This window comes from Mesoplodon mirus (genome assembly GCF_964341445.2).
Source record: "Mesoplodon mirus genome assembly, chromosome: 15".
Lineage (NCBI taxonomy): Eukaryota > Metazoa > Chordata > Mammalia > Artiodactyla > Ziphiidae > Mesoplodon > Mesoplodon mirus.
In genome coordinates, this window is record NC_138991.1 from 16,693,188 (window position 1) to 16,715,102 (window position 21,915).

The 21,915-nt window shown below is 50.0% G+C and overlaps 1 protein-coding gene across 14 annotated transcripts in view; it reads right to left on the minus strand.

Moving 5' to 3' along the window:
- Window positions 1-20,829, minus strand: part of L3MBTL1 (L3MBTL histone methyl-lysine binding protein 1) — a 38,810-nt gene extending 17,981 nt beyond the window's left edge. For 8 of the 14 annotated variants that reach the window (XM_082644822.1, XM_082644826.1, XM_082644818.1 and 5 more), the window contains exons 1-11: window positions 20,804-20,829; window positions 14,459-14,604; window positions 14,061-14,287; window positions 13,586-13,727; window positions 13,114-13,264; window positions 12,850-12,985; window positions 12,094-12,175; window positions 3,594-3,682; window positions 2,775-2,879; window positions 1,779-1,914; window positions 1,349-1,575 (exon numbers count right to left, since the gene is read on the minus strand). In XM_082644822.1, coding sequence (XP_082500948.1) covers window positions 1,349-1,575; window positions 1,779-1,914; window positions 2,775-2,879; window positions 3,594-3,682; window positions 12,094-12,175; window positions 12,850-12,985; window positions 13,114-13,264; window positions 13,586-13,727; window positions 14,061-14,287; window positions 14,459-14,594 — 1,431 coding nt within the window. In that variant the 5' untranslated portion in view covers window positions 14,595-14,604; window positions 20,804-20,829. Of the gene's footprint in view, window positions 1-1,348; window positions 1,576-1,778; window positions 1,915-2,774; window positions 2,880-3,593; window positions 3,683-12,093; window positions 12,176-12,849; window positions 12,986-13,113; window positions 13,265-13,585; window positions 13,728-14,060; window positions 14,288-14,458; window positions 14,605-17,201; window positions 17,242-20,803 lie in introns of those variants that run through there. The other 6 variants (XM_082644820.1, XM_082644828.1, XM_082644821.1 and 3 more) reach the window with 3 other exon arrangements.
- Between the last annotated feature and the right edge of the window lie 1,086 nt (window positions 20,830-21,915).

Below are 21,915 nucleotides of genomic sequence, written 5' to 3' on the forward strand. Positions count from 1 at the left end.
AGAGGCTGAGAAAGACGGTCCCTCCGGGGTAGAATCATAAACCCCAGCCCTGAGCCACTCAGGGATTTCTGGCCTCCAAGGGACTCTCAGAGGAAGTCTCACTGTGGCAGAAGATGACTGACTAACATGAGGCTACACACTCACCCAAAGAGTCTGCCAGGCTGAGCACAAGCCTCCCCTCCCCAGACAAGCCTGGCCCAGGTTGGGCTGAGGCAGGTGGGTCCACAGTGGGGTGGCCAAGAAAGAGGAGTTGACATGTGAGGCAGGGAGCGGGGAGGGAGGGCAGGGAGGCACCTGCCACGTGTCGGGCATGAACTCCAAAAACCATCACCTCCCTCAATCTTTACCACAGCCCTAGGGAGATGGGTATTATCACCCCCATTTTATAAATTAAGTGACTTGCCCAGGACCACAAAGCCGGTCAATGGTGGGGACAGGACTTAAACAGTTTGATTTAAAAATCTGCATCCCGGGCCTCCCTGGTGGCGCAGTGGCTGAGAGTCCGCCTGCCGATGCAGGGGATACGGGTTCGTGCCCCGGTCTGGGAGGATCCCATATGCCGCGGAGCAGCTGGGCCCGTGAGCCATGGCTGCTGAGCCTGCACGTCCGGAGCCTGTGCTCCGCAACGGGAGAGGCCACAACAGTGAGAGGCCCGCGTACCGCAAAAAGAAAAAAAAAAAAAAATCTGCATCCCCCGTCACAATAGCTGGTAGAAGCCCACCGGTCACATGGGAACCTCTAAGTATGATCTCTGGGGCTGGACTGGGGCTGGGGGTACCTGCCCATTCCTGGACAGCATGGTATAGCCCCTGGCCCACGGGGACCCTGGGCTTTCCATATGGTAACAGTTGTACTGGGAGTTCCCTATATATCTCTCAAACCTTTTGCTTGGGATTAGGAGATATTTTAGCTGCGGGATAAAGTTGCTGGCTGCCTTGAACAGAGAGAAAGACAAAGGGGTGAGTGTTGGAACCAAATGGGAAAGCCTCAGTGTTGGTCAAAAGGAAGGAAAAAGCCACTCCCAGAATAGAGGCTTGGACCTGACACCAAGAACTTCAGAGAAACCCAAGCCAAAAAGAAGAATGACACCTCAGTGCCCAGGCTCGGAGGGGGATGTGCGGAGGAGAGGATTTCAGCGGTAGGGAGGAGGGAGGAAACTGAGGGAACCCCGTAATCAGCTTCCTCCTCTGGCCCTGGGCCTGCCCAGTGGGCCCCTCCCATCTGGTGAGGTCCAGAGCCCAGCTGGGGGCACCAGTAGATGAGTGCTTGTCTGCTGAGTCAGAGAGCCTGGCCGGCTGCAGTGACTCTATCCTGGGAGGCACATGTCCGCTCGCTCAGGGGCACTCACGTGGCTCTGGTTCACAAACAGGTGCTTGGGGGCAGCCTGGGTTCTTGTGCTGCGCAGGTAATGGCTCCAGCTGAACTCCTCCTCCTTGTAACCTAGGCCCCTCGGGGGGAAGAACAGAGCGCCGTGCAGACAGAGGCTGGGCCATGGCGTGCGCACCCCACACTGAAGCAGCAGAATCAGGCAGGCCTGAGGGCCCCACAAGCCTCGAGAACCTGCCCAGGGAACCCCTGCCGAAGCAGGACACAACCTGGGTGGACGTCTGCTCAAAGGGCAAGGGCAAAGCAGAAGCCCTGGGGCCGAGGCATAGCAGGATGAGATGCAGAGAGGCTGGCTGTGCAATGGGAACAGGGAAGGAGGTACCACCAGGAAGGGGTGGGGGCAGGTCTGGGAGGCTCACTGCCTCACTGGGACCAACCCAGCTAGGCCTTACCTTTGGGGGGTTGCAGCTTGTGCCCCGTCTTCTCGAACCAGCCAGCGGGATGAATGTCAGGGGAACTGGCGTTGATCCAGAAGTCGTGGCACTCCGAATACCCATCGAAGTGCAGACGTAGGCGATAGCCACATACCTGGCCCCACGAGGGGGAGGGAGGGAAGCAGTTGCTGCACTTCCCTTCCCTCACCTCTCCTGGCCCAGCCTGGCGTCTCAGGGGCTCTGGTGCTAGCAGGTTCCCCACTCCACCCCTCCTCACCCCCAGGTTTCCCTGCATCCTGCACTTTGCCCCACACCCTCCCATCCTGCAATGAGGATGGTTCACATACTCATGAGCCCTGAGCTCTGGGCACAAGACAGGTAGATTCTAAGGCACTCTCTGGTCCCTTTGAACCCTGGAGAGAATCCCAAGGGCAGTGACCAAGGCTCAGGCCTGCTCAGGGCCCCCGGGGACCTTTCCTTCTGCTACCTTCTCTCACTGCTCAGACCTCAGCAAGCTGATGGCGGCTCCTTGAGCATGGCGCCCTTGAACGTGGCATTCCATGCCCCAGTGCTTCTGCTCGCTTTGCCTCTTGTGCCTGGAACATCCTATCCATTCACAACTCATCTCTCAAGACTCAGCAGTGGAGGCCCTTCCTCTCTGAAGCCGCTCCTGTCCCCTCAGTGCCCCCCTGCTCACATCTGTCATCACCCCTGTGGGCTGTGGCTGTTTATCTGGCTGATTCCCACACAACTGTGAGCTCCTAAAAGGACAAGGGCCTTGTTGGACTCATGACACCATCCCCGCCCTCAGGAGCGCACCTCCTCAGTAATTTCACCACCCCGACCCTTCGCCTGCTTTTTGTTCGATTTTTAGCTTTCTGCGCGTTCCCCTCTCCTTTCTGAGGGCAGTGCAGTGCCCCCCTCATCTGAGCCCGGGCCCTCCGTGCCCCTGGCTGGCTCCTTCAAGCCATCCTGAGAGGCATCACCAGGATGGGGGTGCCAGCCTCAGCTCACCTCAGCCACGGTGAGGATGAAGTACATGCTTGGGTGCTGAGGGTCAATGCCTTCCAACTTCATGCCCGGTTTGAAGCCATTCTTGTTATGAGTGACCACCTGGTACTGTCAACGCACAGATGGGAGAGGGCTCAGCTTTCCTCCAGCCTTACCCTTGCTTAGTGCGCTTGGGGCAAAGGAACTGCCTTTGGGCTCCACCTGCCCTGTACTACCAAAGGGGTAACTTATTTGGGGCTCTTTAGTGCAGGGATCCAAAGCAGGACAGACTAGCTCCTAGGTCCCTCGAAAAATGGATTTCAGGGCTTCCCTGGTGGCGCAGTGGTTGAGAGTCCGCCTGCTGATGCAGGGGACACGGGTTCGTGCCCCGGTCCGGGAGGATCCTACATGCCGCAGAGTGGCTGGGCCCATGAGCCATGGCCGCTGAGCCTGCGCGTCCGGAGCCTGTGCTCCGCAACGGGAGAGGCCACAACAGTGAGAGGCCCGCGTACCGCAAAAAAAAAAAAAAAAAAAAAGGATCTCAGGGCTCTCTCTTACCCAAGTCATGGAAAGATCAGAACTGATTAGAAAGCACCAGAACTCAAAAGTCTGCAGGCCCAGTGATGGGTGAGCCTGGGTCCCACTCCCCTATTTCTTCCCACCGAGGAAGCCCCTTACAGTGAGCCCTTTTCTACTCTGGGCCCCTAACGAGTCTTTCCACCTTCCATTCTGCAAGTCCTTTGAGGGATGTCAGACACAGAAGACACCAGAAGGCCTGAGTTTGGTGGTGAGTCCCTGGACTGGGAAGACAAGCTCTTCCTAGGGGGAAAGTACGTGACTCACGTCCTGGAAGAGGCTGACGGGGGCGGTGACGGCCTTCTGTTCCTCAAGGTAGGATTCCCACGACCAGCCTTCCTTCTTCTCCCCTGAGGCTGTGGGCAGGAGACAGACAGGCTGACCTCTGGGCTGCTCCTCAAATACTATCTTCCAACCCAACTCTACCTTAACCTCCAAAACAAACTTTTGTCTGTGATTACGTGCTGCCCTCGGGAACCACTCAGCCATGAGGCGCCGCACACAGCGGGCTGTACCAAATTCTGTCCGCCCCGTCCCACCCCAGTCCACTGTCAGCAAAAGCACTTCGGATTAGGGAGCGACTAACAGAGGTTAGAGTCTCAACCACAGAGGGACGAAGCTGCGTGACAAATCTTGAGCCAGAGGACTTAATCACAGCGACACCTAAGCTCACCGGGAAAGAAGAGGAAAAAGGGAGATGGGAGGAAAACATGCAATGAGGAAGAAACAGAAGAGACCACACAGAAAGAAGCAACCCCCTGTTCCCGATTCTTCTTCCTCTGAGCACTGATAGGCTCACACAGAGACAAAATGGATGTATGTGTGCTTGGCGTGCCCACAGAGTAGAGACTGATTCCACACACACACCCCAGACATACACACAGAGTGCACACAAACACACACTCACACACACGTACTTTGGTCAGAGCCTACAGCCCTCGGAGTCTCCAGGTCCTGGGGAGGGGGAGCTGAATCCCCCCTGTGGGACCTTCAATTTAGCCTGAGATGGAGTCCTGGCCTCCAACACAGAGGCGAAACATCCTTTAAAGATGGGAAAAGCTGGCAACATGTAAGGTAAGCTCCCAACGTCAACCTGAAAAAATTTGCCACAATCAATTCATATCGCTTGGGTGAATAGCTCCAGCTTCTTCTAGAAACTTCCGTGCCTCAATTTTGTCATCTGTCACATGCAGATCACTTTGTCTACCAGAGAGGGTCATCAGGAAGAGCGAGTGAGATGCTGTGCGTAAAAGATCCTTATGAAATACTGGATCCTTCCTAGGTCTCCACGACGTCTGTCTGATCTGGATTCTCGCTCTGCCTAGCTCTGGCTCGCTTGGCTATTGCTCTGGGTCATTCTGGTGTGGAGTGGTTTGTCACTCAGGAAGAAGCTTTTTTTTTTTTTTTTTTTTTTTTTTGCGGTACGCAGGCCTCTCACTGTTGTGGCCTCTCCCGTTGCGGAGCACAGGAGGCTCAGCGGCCATGGCTCACAGGCCCAGCCGTTCCGCGGCATGTAGGATCCTCCCGGACTGGGGCACGAACCTGTGTCCCCTGCATCGGCAGGTGGACTCTCAGCCACTGCGCCACCAGGGAAGCCCTAGCACAGGGTTTTTACACAGAATAGATGCTCACCAAATGTTTGTTAAATGAATGACTAGAAGGATGGTTGGATGCATAGGTGGATGCATGGATAAGTGGATTGAATTCACCCACCTACCCCGTAGAGCCTTCCTCGATTACATGAGGAGGTGTTTCTTCTTTGAAGGTCCTTTGTATCTACATACCACTATTACAAAATAGCTCTCTCTGCAGCTAGACTGTGAGCTCTTTAAGGGCTGGTATTGTGTTTTGCTTACTCTGAACTCTTAGTACCTAGCCCAGTGCTTGATACATAGTAGGCACTTAGTGTTTGTTAAACAAAAGCACAATAATGGAAATACTACATATCAAAAACTATGTGGGGATGTAATGTACAGCATAGTGACTATAGTTAATAACACTGTATTGTAGGGACTTCCCCGGTGGTCCAGTGGTAAAGAACCTGCCTTCCAATGCAGGGGGCCTGGGTTTGATCCCTGGTCAGGGAATTAAGATCCCACATGCCACGGGGCAACTAAGCCTGCCCGCCCCAACAAGAGACCCCGTGTACCACAAACTACAGAGCCCACACACCCTGGAGCCCGCGCGCCATGACTAGAAAGAGAAAACCCGCAAGCCACAACTAGAGAGAAGCCCCGTGCCTCAATGAAGAGCCTGCGCCACCGTGAAAGATCCCAGATGCCTCAATTAAGACCCAACGCAGCCAAAAAAACAAAGAAAAAAAATCAAAACACTGTACTGTGTATTTGAAAGTTGCTAAGAGAGTAGATCTCAAAAGCTCTCATTACAAGAAAAAAAATTCTAACTATGTGTGGTGATGGGTGTTAACTAGACTTATTGTGGTCATCATTTCACAATATATATAAATATCAAATCATTAGGTTGTACATCCAAAACTAATATCTCAATTAAAAAAAAAAAAAACCTCTGTGAGATGCAGCCAAAGGAGTATTTAGAGGGAAATGATAGCCATAAATGAACATATTAAAAAGAAAGAAGGCTGAAATTAATTAAATCTGAAAATTAAAATTAATCTGTCTCATGAAGTTAGAAAAAGAAAAGTAAAATAAGCTCCAAGAAAATCAAAGAAGGGAAATAAAAAAGAAAAGACAAATAAAATTAATAAGGCTCTGGCCAGACTGATTAAGAATCTTTGGGGGCTTCCCTGGTGGCACAGTGGTTAAGAATCTGCCTGCCAATGCAGGGGACATGGGTTCGAGCTCTGGTCTGGGAGGATCCCACATACCACGGAGCAACTAAGCCGTGTGCCACAACTACTGAGCCTGCGCTCTAGAGCCCGTGAGCCACAACTACTGAGCCCACGTGCCACAACTGCTGAAGCCCGCGCACCTAGAGCCCCTACTCCACAACAAGAGAAACCACCACAGTGAGAAACCCGCGCACCGCAACGAAGAGTAGACCCTGCTCGCCGCAACTGGAGAAAAGCCCGCACGCAGCAACAAAGACCCAATGCAGCCAAAAAAAAAAAAAAAAATCTTTGGAAAAAAAAAAAAGGAATCTTTGGGAGGGGGTAAGGGGAAAGGGAAGATGTTGGTCAAAGGATACAAACTTTCAGTTATAAGATGAATAAATTCTTGGGACCTAATATATAGCATAGTGATTAGAGTTAATAATGCTGTATTATATACTTGAAAGTGGCTAAGAGAGTAGATCTCAAATGTTCTCACCATAAAACAGAAATGGTAATTATGTAATGTGAACAGGTAATGCTATAGTGGTAACCATTTTGCAATATATGAATATATCAAATCAACATGTTGTATACCTTAAGCTTACACAATGTTGCATGACAATTATATCTCAATAAAGCTGGGGGAAAAAAGAAACAGAGAGAAGGCACACGTAATAATAGGAGAAATTTTAAAAGGGATATAACTACATATCCTGCAGACTTCAAAAAGATAAAGGGATATTGTGAAGAACTTTAACGTTCTTTTGACGAATTCCCTTCTTAATCTCCCAGTCTTAAGCCCACTTCTACACATGAATGAAATTGCTCTCTTGAGTCACCAGGGCCACAATCCAATGATCTTGTCTTATTACTCAACTCTCTTGATCTCCATGTGCTACCAACCACCTGTTCCATCTCAGCATTTCCTTCTTGCTGTACCTTCTTGGCTGTATCTTCCACCTCTTCTACTTCCATTACCGGTTTTTCTTTCTCCCACCCTAACCCTGCTCATTAATGGTGGATCCCTAGAAATCAATATAGTACTTCCCTCCCATCTTCTCTCTGGAAGCTTCTTCAGCATGGTTTCAGTTTTTTCAGTAGAGATAATTCCCAAATTAATGGTTCTAGCCAGACCTTCCACTGGAAGGTCAACAGGAAAGACAAAAAAATGTAAAGAGAAGAACAGAACACCATGGTTCAAGAACAACTGATGGGGGCTTCCCTGGTGGCGCAGTGGTTGAGAGTCTGCCTGCCAATGCAGGGGACACGGGTTCGTGCCCCGGTCTGGGAAGATCCCACATGCCACGGAGTGGCTGGGCCCGTGAGCCATGGCTGCTGAGCCTACACGTCCAGAGCCTGTGCTCCACAATGGGAGAGGCCACAACAGTGAGAGGGCAAAATATCGCAAAAAAATAATTAATTAATTAATTAATTTAAAAAAGAAAAAAAAAAGAACAACTGATGACAAGCAGTCATCAGGATGCCACCATTGGCTGGGTCTTTTCATTTTAAATTGCTACAGATACATCTCTGTATTTACCTACTTCTTAGAGAGCATGGTTAGCCAATTCATAATCAGTTCATTTTAAGACAGAATGCTTAATGAAGAACCTGTTACTTGTGTTCCAAAAGTATAAGGGATCTATGCCTGGGAATACCAAACTTAAGAGGCTGGGCTCCATAATGCTGTGCTCTACTGTTTATCCAGCCCTCAGTTTCTACGGAGTATAAATGGACTCTGTGGGCTTCCCTGGTGGCGCAGGGGTTGAGAGTCCACCTGCCGATGCAGGGGACGCGGGTTCGTGCCCCAGTCCGGGAAGATCCCACATGCCGCAGAGCGGCTGGGCCCGTGAGCCATGGCCGCTGAGCCTGTGCGTTCAGAGCCTGTGCTCCGCAATTGGAGAGGCCACAACAGTGAGAGGCCCGCGTACCGCAAAAAAAAAAAAGAACTCTTTTCAAAATCTAATGAAAGCCATGGACCACCTCCCCAGGAGAATGAGCAATTCACAGAATTTTGCATGTAAATTTAAGAGGGCACTGCTGCAAGCGGCATACTGATCAATGTCTTGTACTGAATCACACACTTATATTCTCAACTTGTTCCCCAACTCTGCATGGCACTCCTTGTATTTTGATAGGAAATGTGTTTCTTATAACCAATTTGAAAATGGCAAGGATCTGAATGAATATTTCTCCAAAGAGAATATATAAATGGCCAACAAGTATATGAAAAGATGTTCAACATCATTAGCCATCAGGGAAATGCAAATCAAAACCACAAGGAGAGGAACTTCCCTGGTGGTGCAGTGGTAAAGAATCCGCCTGCCAAAGCAGGGGACATGGTTCAAGCCCTGGTCCGGGAAGATCCCACATATCACGGAGCAACTAAGCCCGTGCACTGCAACTACTGAGGCTATGCTCTAGAGCCTGTGAGCCACAACTACTGAGCCCACGTGCCACAACTACTGAAGCCCACGCACCTAGAGCCCGCGTTCCGCAACAAAGAGAAGCCACTGCAATGAGAAGTCCACGCACTGCAACGAAGAGTAGCCCCCACTCGCTGCAACTAGAGAAAGCCTGCGTGCAACAACGAAGACCCAACGCAGCCAAAAACAAACAAACAAATAAATAAATAAATTTATTTTTAAAAAAACCACAGAGATACCACTCCATACCCACTAGGATGGCTATAATCAAAAAGACAGTTAATAACAAGGCTTGGTGAGAATGTGGATAAACTGGAACGCTTATATGCTGCTGGTGGGTATATAAAATGGTACGGCCACTTTGGAAAACAGTCTAGCAGTTCCTTAAAAGGCTAAACATAGGGTTACCATATGACCCAGCAATTCCACTCCTAGGTATATACCCAAGAGAAATGAACACTTATGTCCAGACAAAACTTGTACACAGATGTTCATATCAGCATTATTCATAATAGCCCAAAAGTGGAAACAACCCATATATCCATCAATTGATAAATAAAGTGTGATATATCCATACAATAGAATATTGTTCAGCAATAAAAAAGAGATGGAAAAAAAAGGGATGAAGTACTGATACATGCTACAACATGGATAAACCATGAAAACACTGTGCTAAGTGACAGAAGCCAGTCACAAAGGACCACATGTTATATGATCCCATTTATATGAAATGTCCAGCATAGGCAAATCCATATATACAGAAAATAGATTGGTGGTTGCCTAAGGCTGGATGGGAATTGGTGGTTTGAGGGGAATGTCAATTAATGGGTACAGGGTTTCTCTTTGGAGTGATGAAAATGTTTTAAAATTGATTGTGATAATGGCTATACAACTCTGTGAATCAACTAAAAACCACTGAATTGTACACTTTAAATGGGTGGACTATATGGTATGTGAATTATATCTCTATAAACCTATTAAAAAGCTGTTTCTTGGGAGTTCCCTGGTGGCCTAGTGGTTAGGATCCCAAGCTTTCACTGCCATGGCCTGGTTCGATCCCTGGTCGGGGAACTGAGATCCCACAAGGTGCGCATCGTGGCAAAAAAAAAAAAAAGCTGTTTCTTGTAAAAATATGTATAAAGCACTAACTGTAAAAAAAATGGATATGTCAGACATCATCAAAATGAAAACTTTCTGTTCCTCAAAAGACATCATTCAGAAGAAAACAAAAAAGCTAGCCAAAGACTGGGAGAAAATATTTGTAATATAATCTGACAAAGGACTTGTATGCAGAATATATAAAGAATTAATAACAATTAATTCAAATAATTAAGACAATAACTCAATTCAAAATGGGTAAAAATATATGTCTAAAGTAACTATAACGAAATAGAACAGGATGCTTGTAGCATTGCTCTGAATCTGAAAAGGCTATAACAAGTTGACCCCAAAGAGTGCCACTGCAGATACTTGACCTGGATATGGGCAGGTGAGAGATGAAATGAGAATATCAGTAACTGTTAAAATTATCAGAATAGCTATTAACGACTATATAAATTATAAAGACTTTTGCAATGGTGTGTTAGAAAATGATGCTTCATTGGACTTCCCTGGTGGTGTAGTGGTTAAGAATCTGCCTGCCAATGTAGGGGACATGGGTTTGAGCCCTGGTCCGGGAAGATCCCACATGCCATGGAACAACTAAGCCCGTGAGCCACAACTACTGAGCCCACATGCCACAACTACTGAAGCCTGCGCACCTAGAGCCCGTGCTCCACAACAAGAGAAGACACAGCAATGAGAAGCCCACGCACCGCAACAAAGAGTAGTCCCTGATCGCCGCAACTAGAGAAAGCCCACAGGCAGCAACAAAGACCCCAAACAGCCAATAAATAAATAAATAAATAAATACATTTAAAAAAAGAAAATGATGCTTCACACAAAACAACTGAAAAGGTGAAGGAGATATATGGGAGATAAGGCTGAGTGTGTGTACGTGAGTTACATGGTTCTAACTCTTAAACTATTGGAACATTCCATCAGGACTAGATACGTCAGGTCTGTAGAACATGAATCCAATAGGGTAGCCATCAAACTGCCAAACAGAATGTAGATAAAGTACAGATTATCCACACACACAGGACATGCAAGCAGCCCTGCCACCTCCACCTCTACCTCTATTCTTCTCCCAAAAGATCCCAAAAATGAGTGGAAAAAGATTTTAGCCATAAATGCAAACTTCTGTCTACTGACAAAGTTTCTTCCCTTGAAAAAAGGCGGAAGGGAGAAAATATCCAGAAACCAATGCCACACTAATGTTCACAGTTGAGATGGTGAAATGTACGAAGCAAAAGATAACTTTAGACTGGTCAACAGGACCCAGCTAAAAAAATGCTGGTTTAAGAATGTATTTCTGGGGAGGGAATTCCCTGGAGATCCAGTGGTTAGGACTCCACGCTCTCACTGCCGACGGCCCAGCTTCGATCCCTGGTTGGGGAACTAAGATCCCACAAGCCACACAGTGCGGACCCCCAAAACAAAAAAAGAATGTATTTCCTTAAGAAAGATGGAGCAGTTGAGCCAGCAGCAGTTAGACACTAACTCCTTCCTCTAGTTAAGACTTAAGATGCCATAAACCAATGAGAGCTAAGACTTTGGCTTCTGATGTGACAGCCTCGGGTGAGAGAGACAGCGGTGAAAATCTGGTTTGGCTAAGATGGGCAAAATACGGAATAGGCACTATAGTGTTCAGAGCCCTGGACACAGATTGCGCTCCTCTGTATGGCACTGGATCCGTCAAGGCAGAATGATGTCCTAGAACTGACCTCGCTCTCTGGTTCTCCCTGGGACAGGAAAGACAGTGAACTCATGCAACTGAGCCATGGTCCAAGGGGAAGCACCAACATACAACTCCTCCATTCATCCACTGAACAAACATTTATTGAGAGGGTACTCCACACCAGCCTCTGGACTAAGGACCAGGGATACAAATGTTTAGTAGAAGAGATTCGGTTTTGAGGGAGGAAGACAGACATTGCTACCCAGTATCTAGGTGATTATAAGTGTGATAAATGTTACTTGTTTCCAGTTGGCTGTTGTAACATGGCAATGTGGAGATGGTAATGGAAAAGACCTGAGGGCCAGAGCTAACTATGAATGATCTTTGTTCCATTTTTCTTAGAACTGAAGGGTCAGAATGGGGGCCCAAATAGCAAGGTCAGACCAATGACCAGTACAGACTTGCTCACACCACCACATGGTGTCATTAAAGGCTGCTCAAGTCTTTGGATATTGTGAGGCCTACTCACAACTGGATAAAAGAGGATAAACAAACACATGATATAACCCCCAAGAACACACATATACTGATGCACAAACCAAAAACACTGTCTCTCTCTCTCTCTTTCTCATTCTCTCTGTCACACACATGTTAACTCATGGTCATCTGTATATGTACAACACACCATCACAATGGTAACCCACACTCCCAGCCTCACACTTCCAAAGGTGTACACACACATGAATATAATATATACACAGGCCATCATACCAGGCTGGCTGCTGTTCCACTCCTCACTTTCTGGGGTGCTAGTGGTGGGTTGTCCCTCTGGATCCTTTCCTTCTTGCTTCTCCTGTGGAAGGCAAGCCAGATCCCAGCTTCCTGTCCTCATGGATTGGCGTGAAGCCTTAGCCTCTATTCCTGGCCCCTGCCTAGCTCTCTGGTCACATGGTGTTCTTCCCCAAACAGATGGATATTCTTCTAGGCTACGAGCAGGAACACAGCTCTGGCAGACAGTCCCTTACCACATGGGCAGAGACTCACATTCGCACCCTCCCCCTAGTTACACAGCCTGACTACAATTCTCCTCATTCCCAGGTGGGGAAACTGAGGACACAAATACTTGCCCTGTGCCAATTTTGCCTTCCCAGTGGAACTTTCATGCTCTGTGTTTTCCAGCTTCTCTGCAACTAAAGCCCTGTGCTCCCTGGCCTCTGGCTCAGAGATGGGGCTCCAGTGATGAAGCTTTCCATCTGCCTGCACATCTACTTGGTTACTGATTCATGTCAATGTGACTTAGCCCTGCCACTAGACTGAGATGGGAGCTCTAGAAAAACAGGAGAGCGGTTTATTTATTTCCCTCCAACCAAGTACAGGATCTGACTCAGGATGGGACCCCAAAATATGATGAGTGAGTCACTATGTGTCTTCTCTAGCCCAGCCCCACGATCTGGATTAATGGAGGGGATAGTGGAATTGAGGTATAGCCTCTAGCCTCCCCCTACCCTCCCCATGCCCTCTTCCTACCATGGCCTCCGGCTCCGACTCCTCCTCAGATAGGCTCTGATATTCCCTGTGCTTCCTTTTCTTCATGGGTTTGAGGAGCTCAGAAGCGCTGGTGCAGGAGTTGTTCTGGCCTGAAGAGTTCTCCACTATGACTGACCTGAGGGAGGGGCAGCCTGAGGGAAAGAACTACCCACCCTGCACCATCCACACTCTCTCCTAAGCCCTGAACAGGCGTGGGGCTTTGAGGCCCGAAGGCAGAGAAGAGGTGAGTTCCCTCCCCCTTACCGCTCCTGGAACAGCTGGGGGCAGCCATCATTGGAGGCACCAGGATCTGGACCAGCGCCTTGCTGAGGCCCACACGCCTGGCATTGGCAGGTGCCATCATCCTCTGGCGGGTCCTGAGGGTTATCTTCTGGAGGGTCCTGGGGGAGGTCTTCTGCAGGGGGCCAAAAGGGTCTCAGGCCTCCCACCCATCACTTCCACACTCAGGCTCCGCCCACCTCGGAGTTCACGCTTGGCCTCCCCTTTGGTCCCCCCACCTTGGGCTCCCCTACTGGACAGCCCCATCTACTTCCCCTCCCACCCCGCCCCACCGGCCCACAGCCTTCTCCGCCCCAAGACCGACCCGTGGGCGTGGGCACATCTGCTGGCACCCGGGCCACGCCCCCTCGGGCCACGCCCCTGGCCTTGGCTCCTCAGGGAGTTCAGGGCTCCTCCTAATCCCGCAGGGGCCCAGCTTCGGGCCTGGGGCTCCTACCCGGCTGTTGGGGGCCCGCATCTCCACCTCCCGCCAGGGCCTCGCCATCTTCGTACTCGGCCACGCCTTCCCGCCGCAGCTCGGGGCTTGGGGGCTGCTCCGCTCCTACCATGTTCGGCGGTGAGTATTCGCTTATCTGGAACTGGAGTGCGGAGGGTCAGAGGACCACGGCTCCTGTACTGGCCCTTGACCCACCCCTACTCAGCATGGTCCCTCTCCAGCCGCCTCACTGCAAGCCACGCCCCCGGAACCCATTCCCCATAAGCCACGCCCCTAGGGCCCCGCAAATGTCTCGTTTGGGGAGGTCTGCACTCCAAGCCACGCCCCCAGAGTCCCTCACTCCAAGTCCCACCCCCAGAATCCTCCCTCTCGTCCAGCTTCCCCACCTTCCGCCTCAGGCCCCGCCTCCGGGCCCGCAGGCCCCGCCCCTCAGCTGCGGCTCGCTGGACCCCCCCCAATCCCCACAGATACTGACCCGCAGGCCACTCCTAGAAGGCGGGGCCGCGGCCTCGGTCCACTCCAGGAGCCGCACTGTGCTGGCGCTGGGGCTGGCCGCCGGCCCAGCGCTTAACTGTGGCAGAACGGTGGCGGTGACAGGTACGCTGCCAGCCACTCGCTCCGGGGTGCCCACATGGATCTGCTCCCGCGGAAAGCAGGACACATCCAGGGCACTGCTGGGCAGACCAAGGGTGGCCGAGCTGGCTGCGAACAGATACACGGACAGACGCAACACAGATGAACCTGGTGGCCCTGCCCCAATCCTGCCATGCATGTGTGCAGGCAGGTGAAAAGTATCATCTCCTCCGCAGGACCCACACCTGCTTGGGCAGGTATGTGGGTGCTTCTCTTCCCCAGACCCGTGGCTATGCCCACCTGGAATGATAAAGGCAGCAGCGGGCAGGTGAGAGCCCGAACCTGGGCTGTCTCTGGCCACCAGGTGCACGCTGACCTCCCCTGTGGAGGGCCCCTTCAGTGTCCTCAGCATCTCTATTTCAGCATGGCCCTCCATCCTGGTAGGCCTACAAAAGGAACACAGCCCCCAAGGCGATCAGGGAGGTAAGAGGCCTCCTTGAGGAGGAGCCGCCCACCCACAGAGAAAAGCCTCAGTGCTGAGGGGAGTAGGGTGTTTTAGGAGCCCAGCATCAAGTTTGGCTCCTGGCTCTATCCAGGTCACTCAGGTGAGGGCTCTGGCCAGGCCCTGCACCTCCCCCAGTCTCTGTAAGACGGGCATGTGTGAGGATGCTTTATAGACTGATGTGCACACTCCAGGGAGTCTCAGGCAGTGTGTTTCAGGCCAAGGTTCTGTCTGGCCAGCTGTCTCAGCCAGCTGTCTCATGGCACAGCCCAGGCCAAGTCCAAACTCCCCTCTTTCTCAACCCCCACCTCCATCCCCAATAGAATCATTCCCTTCTCCCTCTGGGGATTCAGAGCCTTCAAGTACCAGATTCTCCTTCACTCATATACGTTCATTTTCCTGGGAGATGATCTTTCCTGATCGTGTTCTTTTATGCCCCCTGTCCACCACTCCCTCCAATCCCAGGCACAGAGTAGGCACTCAAACATCTGCTTAAGAAATGTATGCATCTGAAGAGCAAAGAGGTAGTGTATGAGAACGCAGGCAGTGCATGATTTTGCTTTAATAAAGCCAGGGCAGTAGAGACATTTAATTAAGAGTTAGTTGAACAGGTAAGTTTATAAGAAAGAAGACCTAGTGACATAACAATGTGCTTAATACCTATCATTTACTTAACTCCTAAAATGTGTCGGCCACTGTCCTAGATGCCCTCCCAGCACTGTCCAGTAGAGTTTTCTGTGATGATGGAAATGTCCTATACCTATACTGTCCAACACAGTAGCCACTAGCCACATGAGGCTACTCAGCACTTGAAATGGGGCTCATATGTCTGAGGAGCTGAATTTTAAATTTCGTTTAACTGTACTTAATTTTAAGTAGCTACCAGGGCTGGCCATAGCTATTGTTTAGCACAGAACAACTTTATACATTTTCTTTTTTTTTTTTGGCTGCGCAGCACGTGGGATCTTAGTTCCCCAACCAGGGTTTGAACCCGCACCCCCTGCAGTGGAAGCAAGAAGTCTTAACCACTGGACCACCAGGGAAGTCCCTACATATTCTATTAGCCCGTCACCTCCACCTCCAAAACACATCTCAGAGTCTGACCACTTCCCCCATCTCCATCACCACCATGCTAGTCCCAACCACCATCAGCTCTCCTTGGACTTCTGAAATTGCCTCCTAATTCATCTCCCTGCTTCCTCTCCAGCCCCTGCTACAGTCTATTCTCCACTAAGAGCCATCTTTAACAATGTAAACCAAATCACATAATTTCCCTATCCAAAATTCCCCAAGGGCTCTTGGCTGCCCTTAGAATAAAATCGAAGTGCTTTACAGTGTAGAATCCAACCTCTGCCTTCCTCTCTGACCTCATCCTCCACCACCCTTCACCTTGTTCTCTACCCTTGATAGATTCTGGTTTCCTTCTATTGCTTGACAAACGTTCGCACCTCAGAGCCTTTGCCCTTGCTGTTCCTTCCACCTGGAATGCTCTCTCCCAAGCTCTATGTTTGGCCGCCTCCTTCCCCTTCAGCAGGCCTCGGCTCAGCGGCCACGTCCCCAGAAGAGGTCTTTCCTGATTACTCAGTTTAAAGCACCACACCCATCACCCTATCTCTTATCTCATAACTGTGTTGATTTCCTTTATGTCCATCACTATAATCAATAATGATCTTCATTTATTTATTTGTGTTTGATCAGTCATCCCCACATAAATGTAAGTTCCACAAGGGCAGAGACTTTATCTGTCTTGTCCATTGCTATATCCCTAGCACTTAGAATAGTCCCTGGCACACAGTATGTACTGTGTTGGATTTCAGTAATTTGAACTTGTTAATAAAAAGCAGTATAGGGGGGCTTCCCTGGTGGTGCAGTGGTTAAGAATCCACCTGCCAGTGCAGGGGACACGGGTTCAAGCCCTGGTCCGGGAAGATCCTACATACCGTGGAGCAACTAAGCCCATGCGCCACAACTACTAAGCCTGTGCTCTAGAGCCCGCGTGTCATGACTACTGAAGTTGGCACGCGTACAGCCCGTGCTCCGCAGCAAGAGAAGCCACTACAATGAAAGGCCTGAGCACCACAACGGAGAGTAGCCCCCGCTCACCACAACTAGAGAAAGCCCGCGTGCAGCAACGAAGACCCAATGCAGCCAAAAATAAATAAATAAATAAATTTATTAAAGAAAAAAAACAGTCTAGGGAATTCCCTGGCGGTCCAGTGGTTAGGACTCCATGCTTCCACTGCTGGGGGCCGTGTTCAGTCCCTGGTCGGGGAACAAAGATCCCACAAGCTGGCGGTGCAGCCAAAAAAAAAGGAAAAAGGTGTGTATGAGTAAGTGATACTTGGTTTCTTTAAGGTGTTAAAGCAATGGCTGTTGACAATGGCTTTTGACAATGGTTTTGACAATGACAATGTTAAGGTGTTGACAATGGCTTTTGGCATACAGCTTAAAGGAAAGAACATAGATGTAGGCTTAAGACACACAAGTCAGTTTGAATCTCAACTCCCCCTTAATACCTGTGATTCTGAGTAAGTAGCTTACCTTCCCTGAGCCTCAGTTTCCTCATGTGTAAAATGAAGGGGGTAATGGTATCTATCTTGAAGGGCTCTGATGAAGATTAAATGGAAAAAATATGTAAAGTCTTGATACCGGCAGGCCTTCAATAAATACCAGTTCACTCCCTTTTAACAGAAATTTTGAGGAGCTTGGTAGCTCCAGTAACAAATAAGCTGCTTGCTGGCAAAATCAGCTTGCAATGGTTGCTATCTTTCCCACCTTTCATTCCTCCCTCCTGCTGTTCTTGAGCACTGATTTATCTTCCAGCTTTTCCTCCCTAAAATACAGAGTAGGTCCTATATAGTAGATAGAGAGTGTATATTCAGGTAGGCAAAGGCTTAGACATATAACCTGATTAATTAAGGCAACAGTCAAACCAAGGTTTGTTCTCCCCCCTTCCCCCGCTTCAAAAAAATGTTAAAATATAATAGCATTCCCTGAATTTCAATTCCAATTATTTTGCTTTGCACAGCTGACATAGTTGTACCATTTTAAGTTCTTTTAAATAGAGTTAACCATTTTATTCAAAACATTGGCAGTCTTTAGGAGTGAATATAGTTACTCCTGAAAGAATTCCATTCCGTCTGAAAGCCTATCATATATTTCAGGTCTATGAAGGGAGGGTGGTTGAGAGAGTTGCCCTTCTGTTCAGGTTTCTGCCTTTTTTTCAGCAGACATTGGAGGGCCAACTAGGTATCAGCATCCTTCTGTGCCCTGCGAATAGTCTCAAACAAGAGAGTGCTCTCATGAAGCCTACATTCTAGAAATAAGGGATAAAGTTAAGGCTGGAGTTATAATTTAAAAACCATCCTGTACAGACGGGAGGAAAAAATTATAGAACCCAGTATAAAGAAAAAGGTGGGAGCCTTGGAGCTCACCAAAATTTATAGGTTGGAAAGAGGAAGAAGATCTAGCCAAAGAGACTGAGAAGGAGCTGGCAATGACATCAAAGCACAACCAGAAGCATCTGGGCTCCTGGAGGGATTTCTGGAAGAAAGTTTTCTAGAAAGTGGGACTGCTCAGTGGTGTTCAATGCCACTGACAGATCAAGTCAGATGAGAGCTGAGCGTTGACCATTTTAGCAATAAAGAAATCACCAGAAATCTTGACAAGTGCCATTTCAGAGGAGCTGTGGGCACAAAAACTTGATCAGAGTGGGTTCTAGAGAGATATCATTGATTAGTTCAATATTTATTGAGCATCTACTATGTGCCAGGCACTGTTCTAGGCAATGCAGACTTGTAATGAACAAAACAGACAAAAACCTCCATTATGGAGTCTGCATTCTAGTGGGGAAACTGACAGAAAGAATTGGTCCTTGTAGGGGGATGGGAGAAAAGGTAGTGGAAACAACAGGACTAACAACTCTTTCAAGGAGTTGTGATGGGAAGGAGAACATGGATGTGGGGGATGGTATTTGGAGAGTGATGAGTTCTCAGGGAAGGGGGAGTTTGTTTTGTTTTTTTGTTTTTTAAATAGAAGATGCTACAGCATGTTTGTAGTTGATGAAAATGACCCTATAAAGGAAGAAACTGACAGAGCAGGGGAAAAAGAATAATTCTAGAAGACAAGTCCTTGACAGTGCAGGAGGGGAGAGGATCCAGGGCATCTGTGACGTTTGGGACCCGTCGCATGTGGCTGTGGGCTCCTGGCTAGCAGCACCAACTGTGTGTGTTTTTCCCCAGCTGGACCATTAACTTCTCTGAGACCTGGAACTACCTTCTCTGTGATTTGAATTCACTTCTCCTCTACCACTACCAGCCCCCAAATTTGCAGCTCACACAGAATTTTCATAAGCTTTGTCCCTCTAGGTCCACACAGCAACACAACCAGTCTGACACGGCTCCCAGGCCTGAGCCAGATGCCAGGAATCCATCCACTCCCTGCTGCAGCTTGGTCACAGATTCAGAACCCCACTTCTGTGGCCTTCTATGTGCACATGCTGATCCTTCTGCTTGGTACCTTAGCAGATCCCATATGTCTGGAAAATTCCTGATCATCCTTCAAGATCCAGCTTGATACCTCTTCTGTGAAAGGTCCAGAATCCACCCCCCAAAACAAAGTTCATCGCTCCCTCTACTGTTCTCCACTACACCACAATCTAACTATACATTAACTTGTGTCTTCCCCGGGACAGAACAAAGCACCAAAGAGCCTGATCCAGAGCCTGCACCCACACATAGTCAGTGAATGAATGAATGAGAGATGCGAGTACAGAGTGATCAATAACATAAGAAGAAACACATATTTCTGAAATCCATAAATGGCTTAGCCATTCTTGCCTTAGGGGCTAGAAGACTATTTCCTCCTTCTGTGTCTCTCAGAGCCTGGAAGAGGAGGGGATAGAGTGGGAGGCCCGGGCTACTGCGAAGGTTGTCACTGGCAGCCCTCAGCTGTCAGATCCTCTCTGAACTGCCCTCAGCCAGGGGAAGCAAGTGCCCTCTCCGGGAAGCAGCCATCTGCCCACTAGTTGATACAGGGTATGAAGGCCCCGCCCCCTTGGCTCAATTTGGGACATCTCTGCAGGGCCTTCTTCCCTCCAGAACTTCCCTTGGGACAGGTGGAGCCCTCTGTTCAGACTACATCAGCAGTTCAACTTCTTCCTCCGCCCAACCAACCTGCTGTCTTCACTCCCCTACAGGTGATGTTCCCAAGGGCACCCCGATAAACCTACACTCAAACCTCCCTCTCAGAGTCTGTTTCCAGGGAACCCGACCTAAAACAACCATTGGATTCCCAACCCAGATTAGTGTCTAGAACATAGCAGATGTTCAATAAATATTTATTGAGTGAATGTGTCCGTGTTTATTTTCTCTTGGACTGTCTGCCAAGGCATCGCACACCCCTTGCCCGTCAAGACCTCACATACAACAGACCCTCAATAAATGCCCTCGCTCTAGGTGTTGGGGGTGGCGAGCTACCGCCCCAGACAGATACCCCCAACACACACTCTGAGCCCCAGCGAGCCTGAGCGCCGCAGACTTGGGGCCTCGGCCCCGCCCCCCGCTGCAGCTGCGGCCAGAACTCGGGAGGATGGATGCGGGCTCCAGGGTACCCGCCTTCAGGGACTAGTGTAGACGGCGGCGGGCGTGGCAGTCACTGACCAGTCAGCCCAGCAGAACGGTTACTTTTTAAAACGCCAAAATGGCGGAATTCTTTTTATTCTTTCCCTTTATGGCAAAATAATAATAATAATTCAATTTTCCGTTATAAAAATTGGAAATTAACGGTAGGAAAGAGAAAGTTTGCCAAATGACCCATTTCAAGAAAACCAAAGCCCCGCCCTCTACACCCTCTCTTCTATTAATGAACAACTCTTAATTGACTGCATTTCTCTAAAAACCAAGCCGCCTCCCTCCCCACCCTCCCGATCGCCGCCAGCAGCAGCACAGCGGACGCGCTCGCCTTGCCCTCGAGCCCCGCACCCGTCCAGACCCCCTTGCACTCAGGCTCCCCGAACCTCCTCCTGGGCCCCTGCACCCCGCCGGAGGCGCTCTGGAGGAGCAACGCCCCGCGGCCGCAGACCCGAGCGCTCGCTTTGCCGGGCGGGGCCGGGCGGCGCGGCGCCCCGCACCCGGGGTCCCTACCTGCAAGGCCCGCGTGCGGCCGCCCAGCGCCGAGCTGCGGTCCGAGCCCCGCGCGGCGCGCGCCTGCGCGCTCAGGGGGGCGGGCCCGCCTCCCCGCAGGACGCGGAGCGCAAACCGCGCGCGGAGCCCGTTTGGGGGACGCCGGCCGGGGGCCCTCCTGCCAGGCCCCGACTGCGTGGGCCTAATGACCCCTAGCCCCGGGGTCGGATTGCTGCGCGGGCGGGTCGGGTCGAGATTCTCCCTGTCCCCCACCCCCTGCCTCACAGCTAGCAGCCCGCAGCGGGGCGCGGGGACCACGGCGCCGGAAGAGAGAGCCTGGTGGGCCCCTGAACTGAGTGGTCAGTGACAAGACCAGGCTGCACTCCCGTACGCACCCCGGCCGGGTCGCTGCGCTATCCAACGCCTTCCCACGGCGCCTGCTCCTCACCTGAGGAAGGAGAGCCAAGGAACGTCAGAAAACCGTCTCAGGGCGGGCGAAGGGCCATGCGACCAGAAGAAAGGAGCCCCCCGCGAGGTGCGGGTTCCGATCCTGGCCCGATGGCCTAAAGGGCAGCATCAGCCGCGCCTGCGTTTGGATGACCACATTGCCATTGGCTGCTGCTGTGACCTGGGGCATATCACTTTATCCTCCTGGTCCTCCATTTCTCCATTTATAAAGACTATAACCTACTTCATGGCGTAGGGTTTTTGTTTTGGGGTTTTTTGTTTGTGTTTTATTTTGAATAATGGGTTCCCGTGGTGGTGCTGCCTTGTGCAAATCATTGCCTGTCTGGGCTTCGATTTTCTTGGTTGATCTAACTAGTCAAACCTCCGTTACTGGTTCTTGTAGCACAAAATGCCTCTAAACGTACTGCAGCTGTAACTTCACATAGATTTGTGTTATTGGAGAGGTTAAGAGACTGCAAGCTCCGAGAGGGAAGGAAACACACTAGTTTGTGTATCCCCAGCACCTAGCACAGGGCTGGACACTTGAGTGGGTGCTCAATAAACGTCTGTTGACTAATGATGTACTGCATGCAGATGAAAACAGGGCAACTCTTGGTACAGTCGAGTTGTGCCCCACACCCACATTAGTGATTTAATCTAACCTCTTATTTTACAGAAAAGGATAC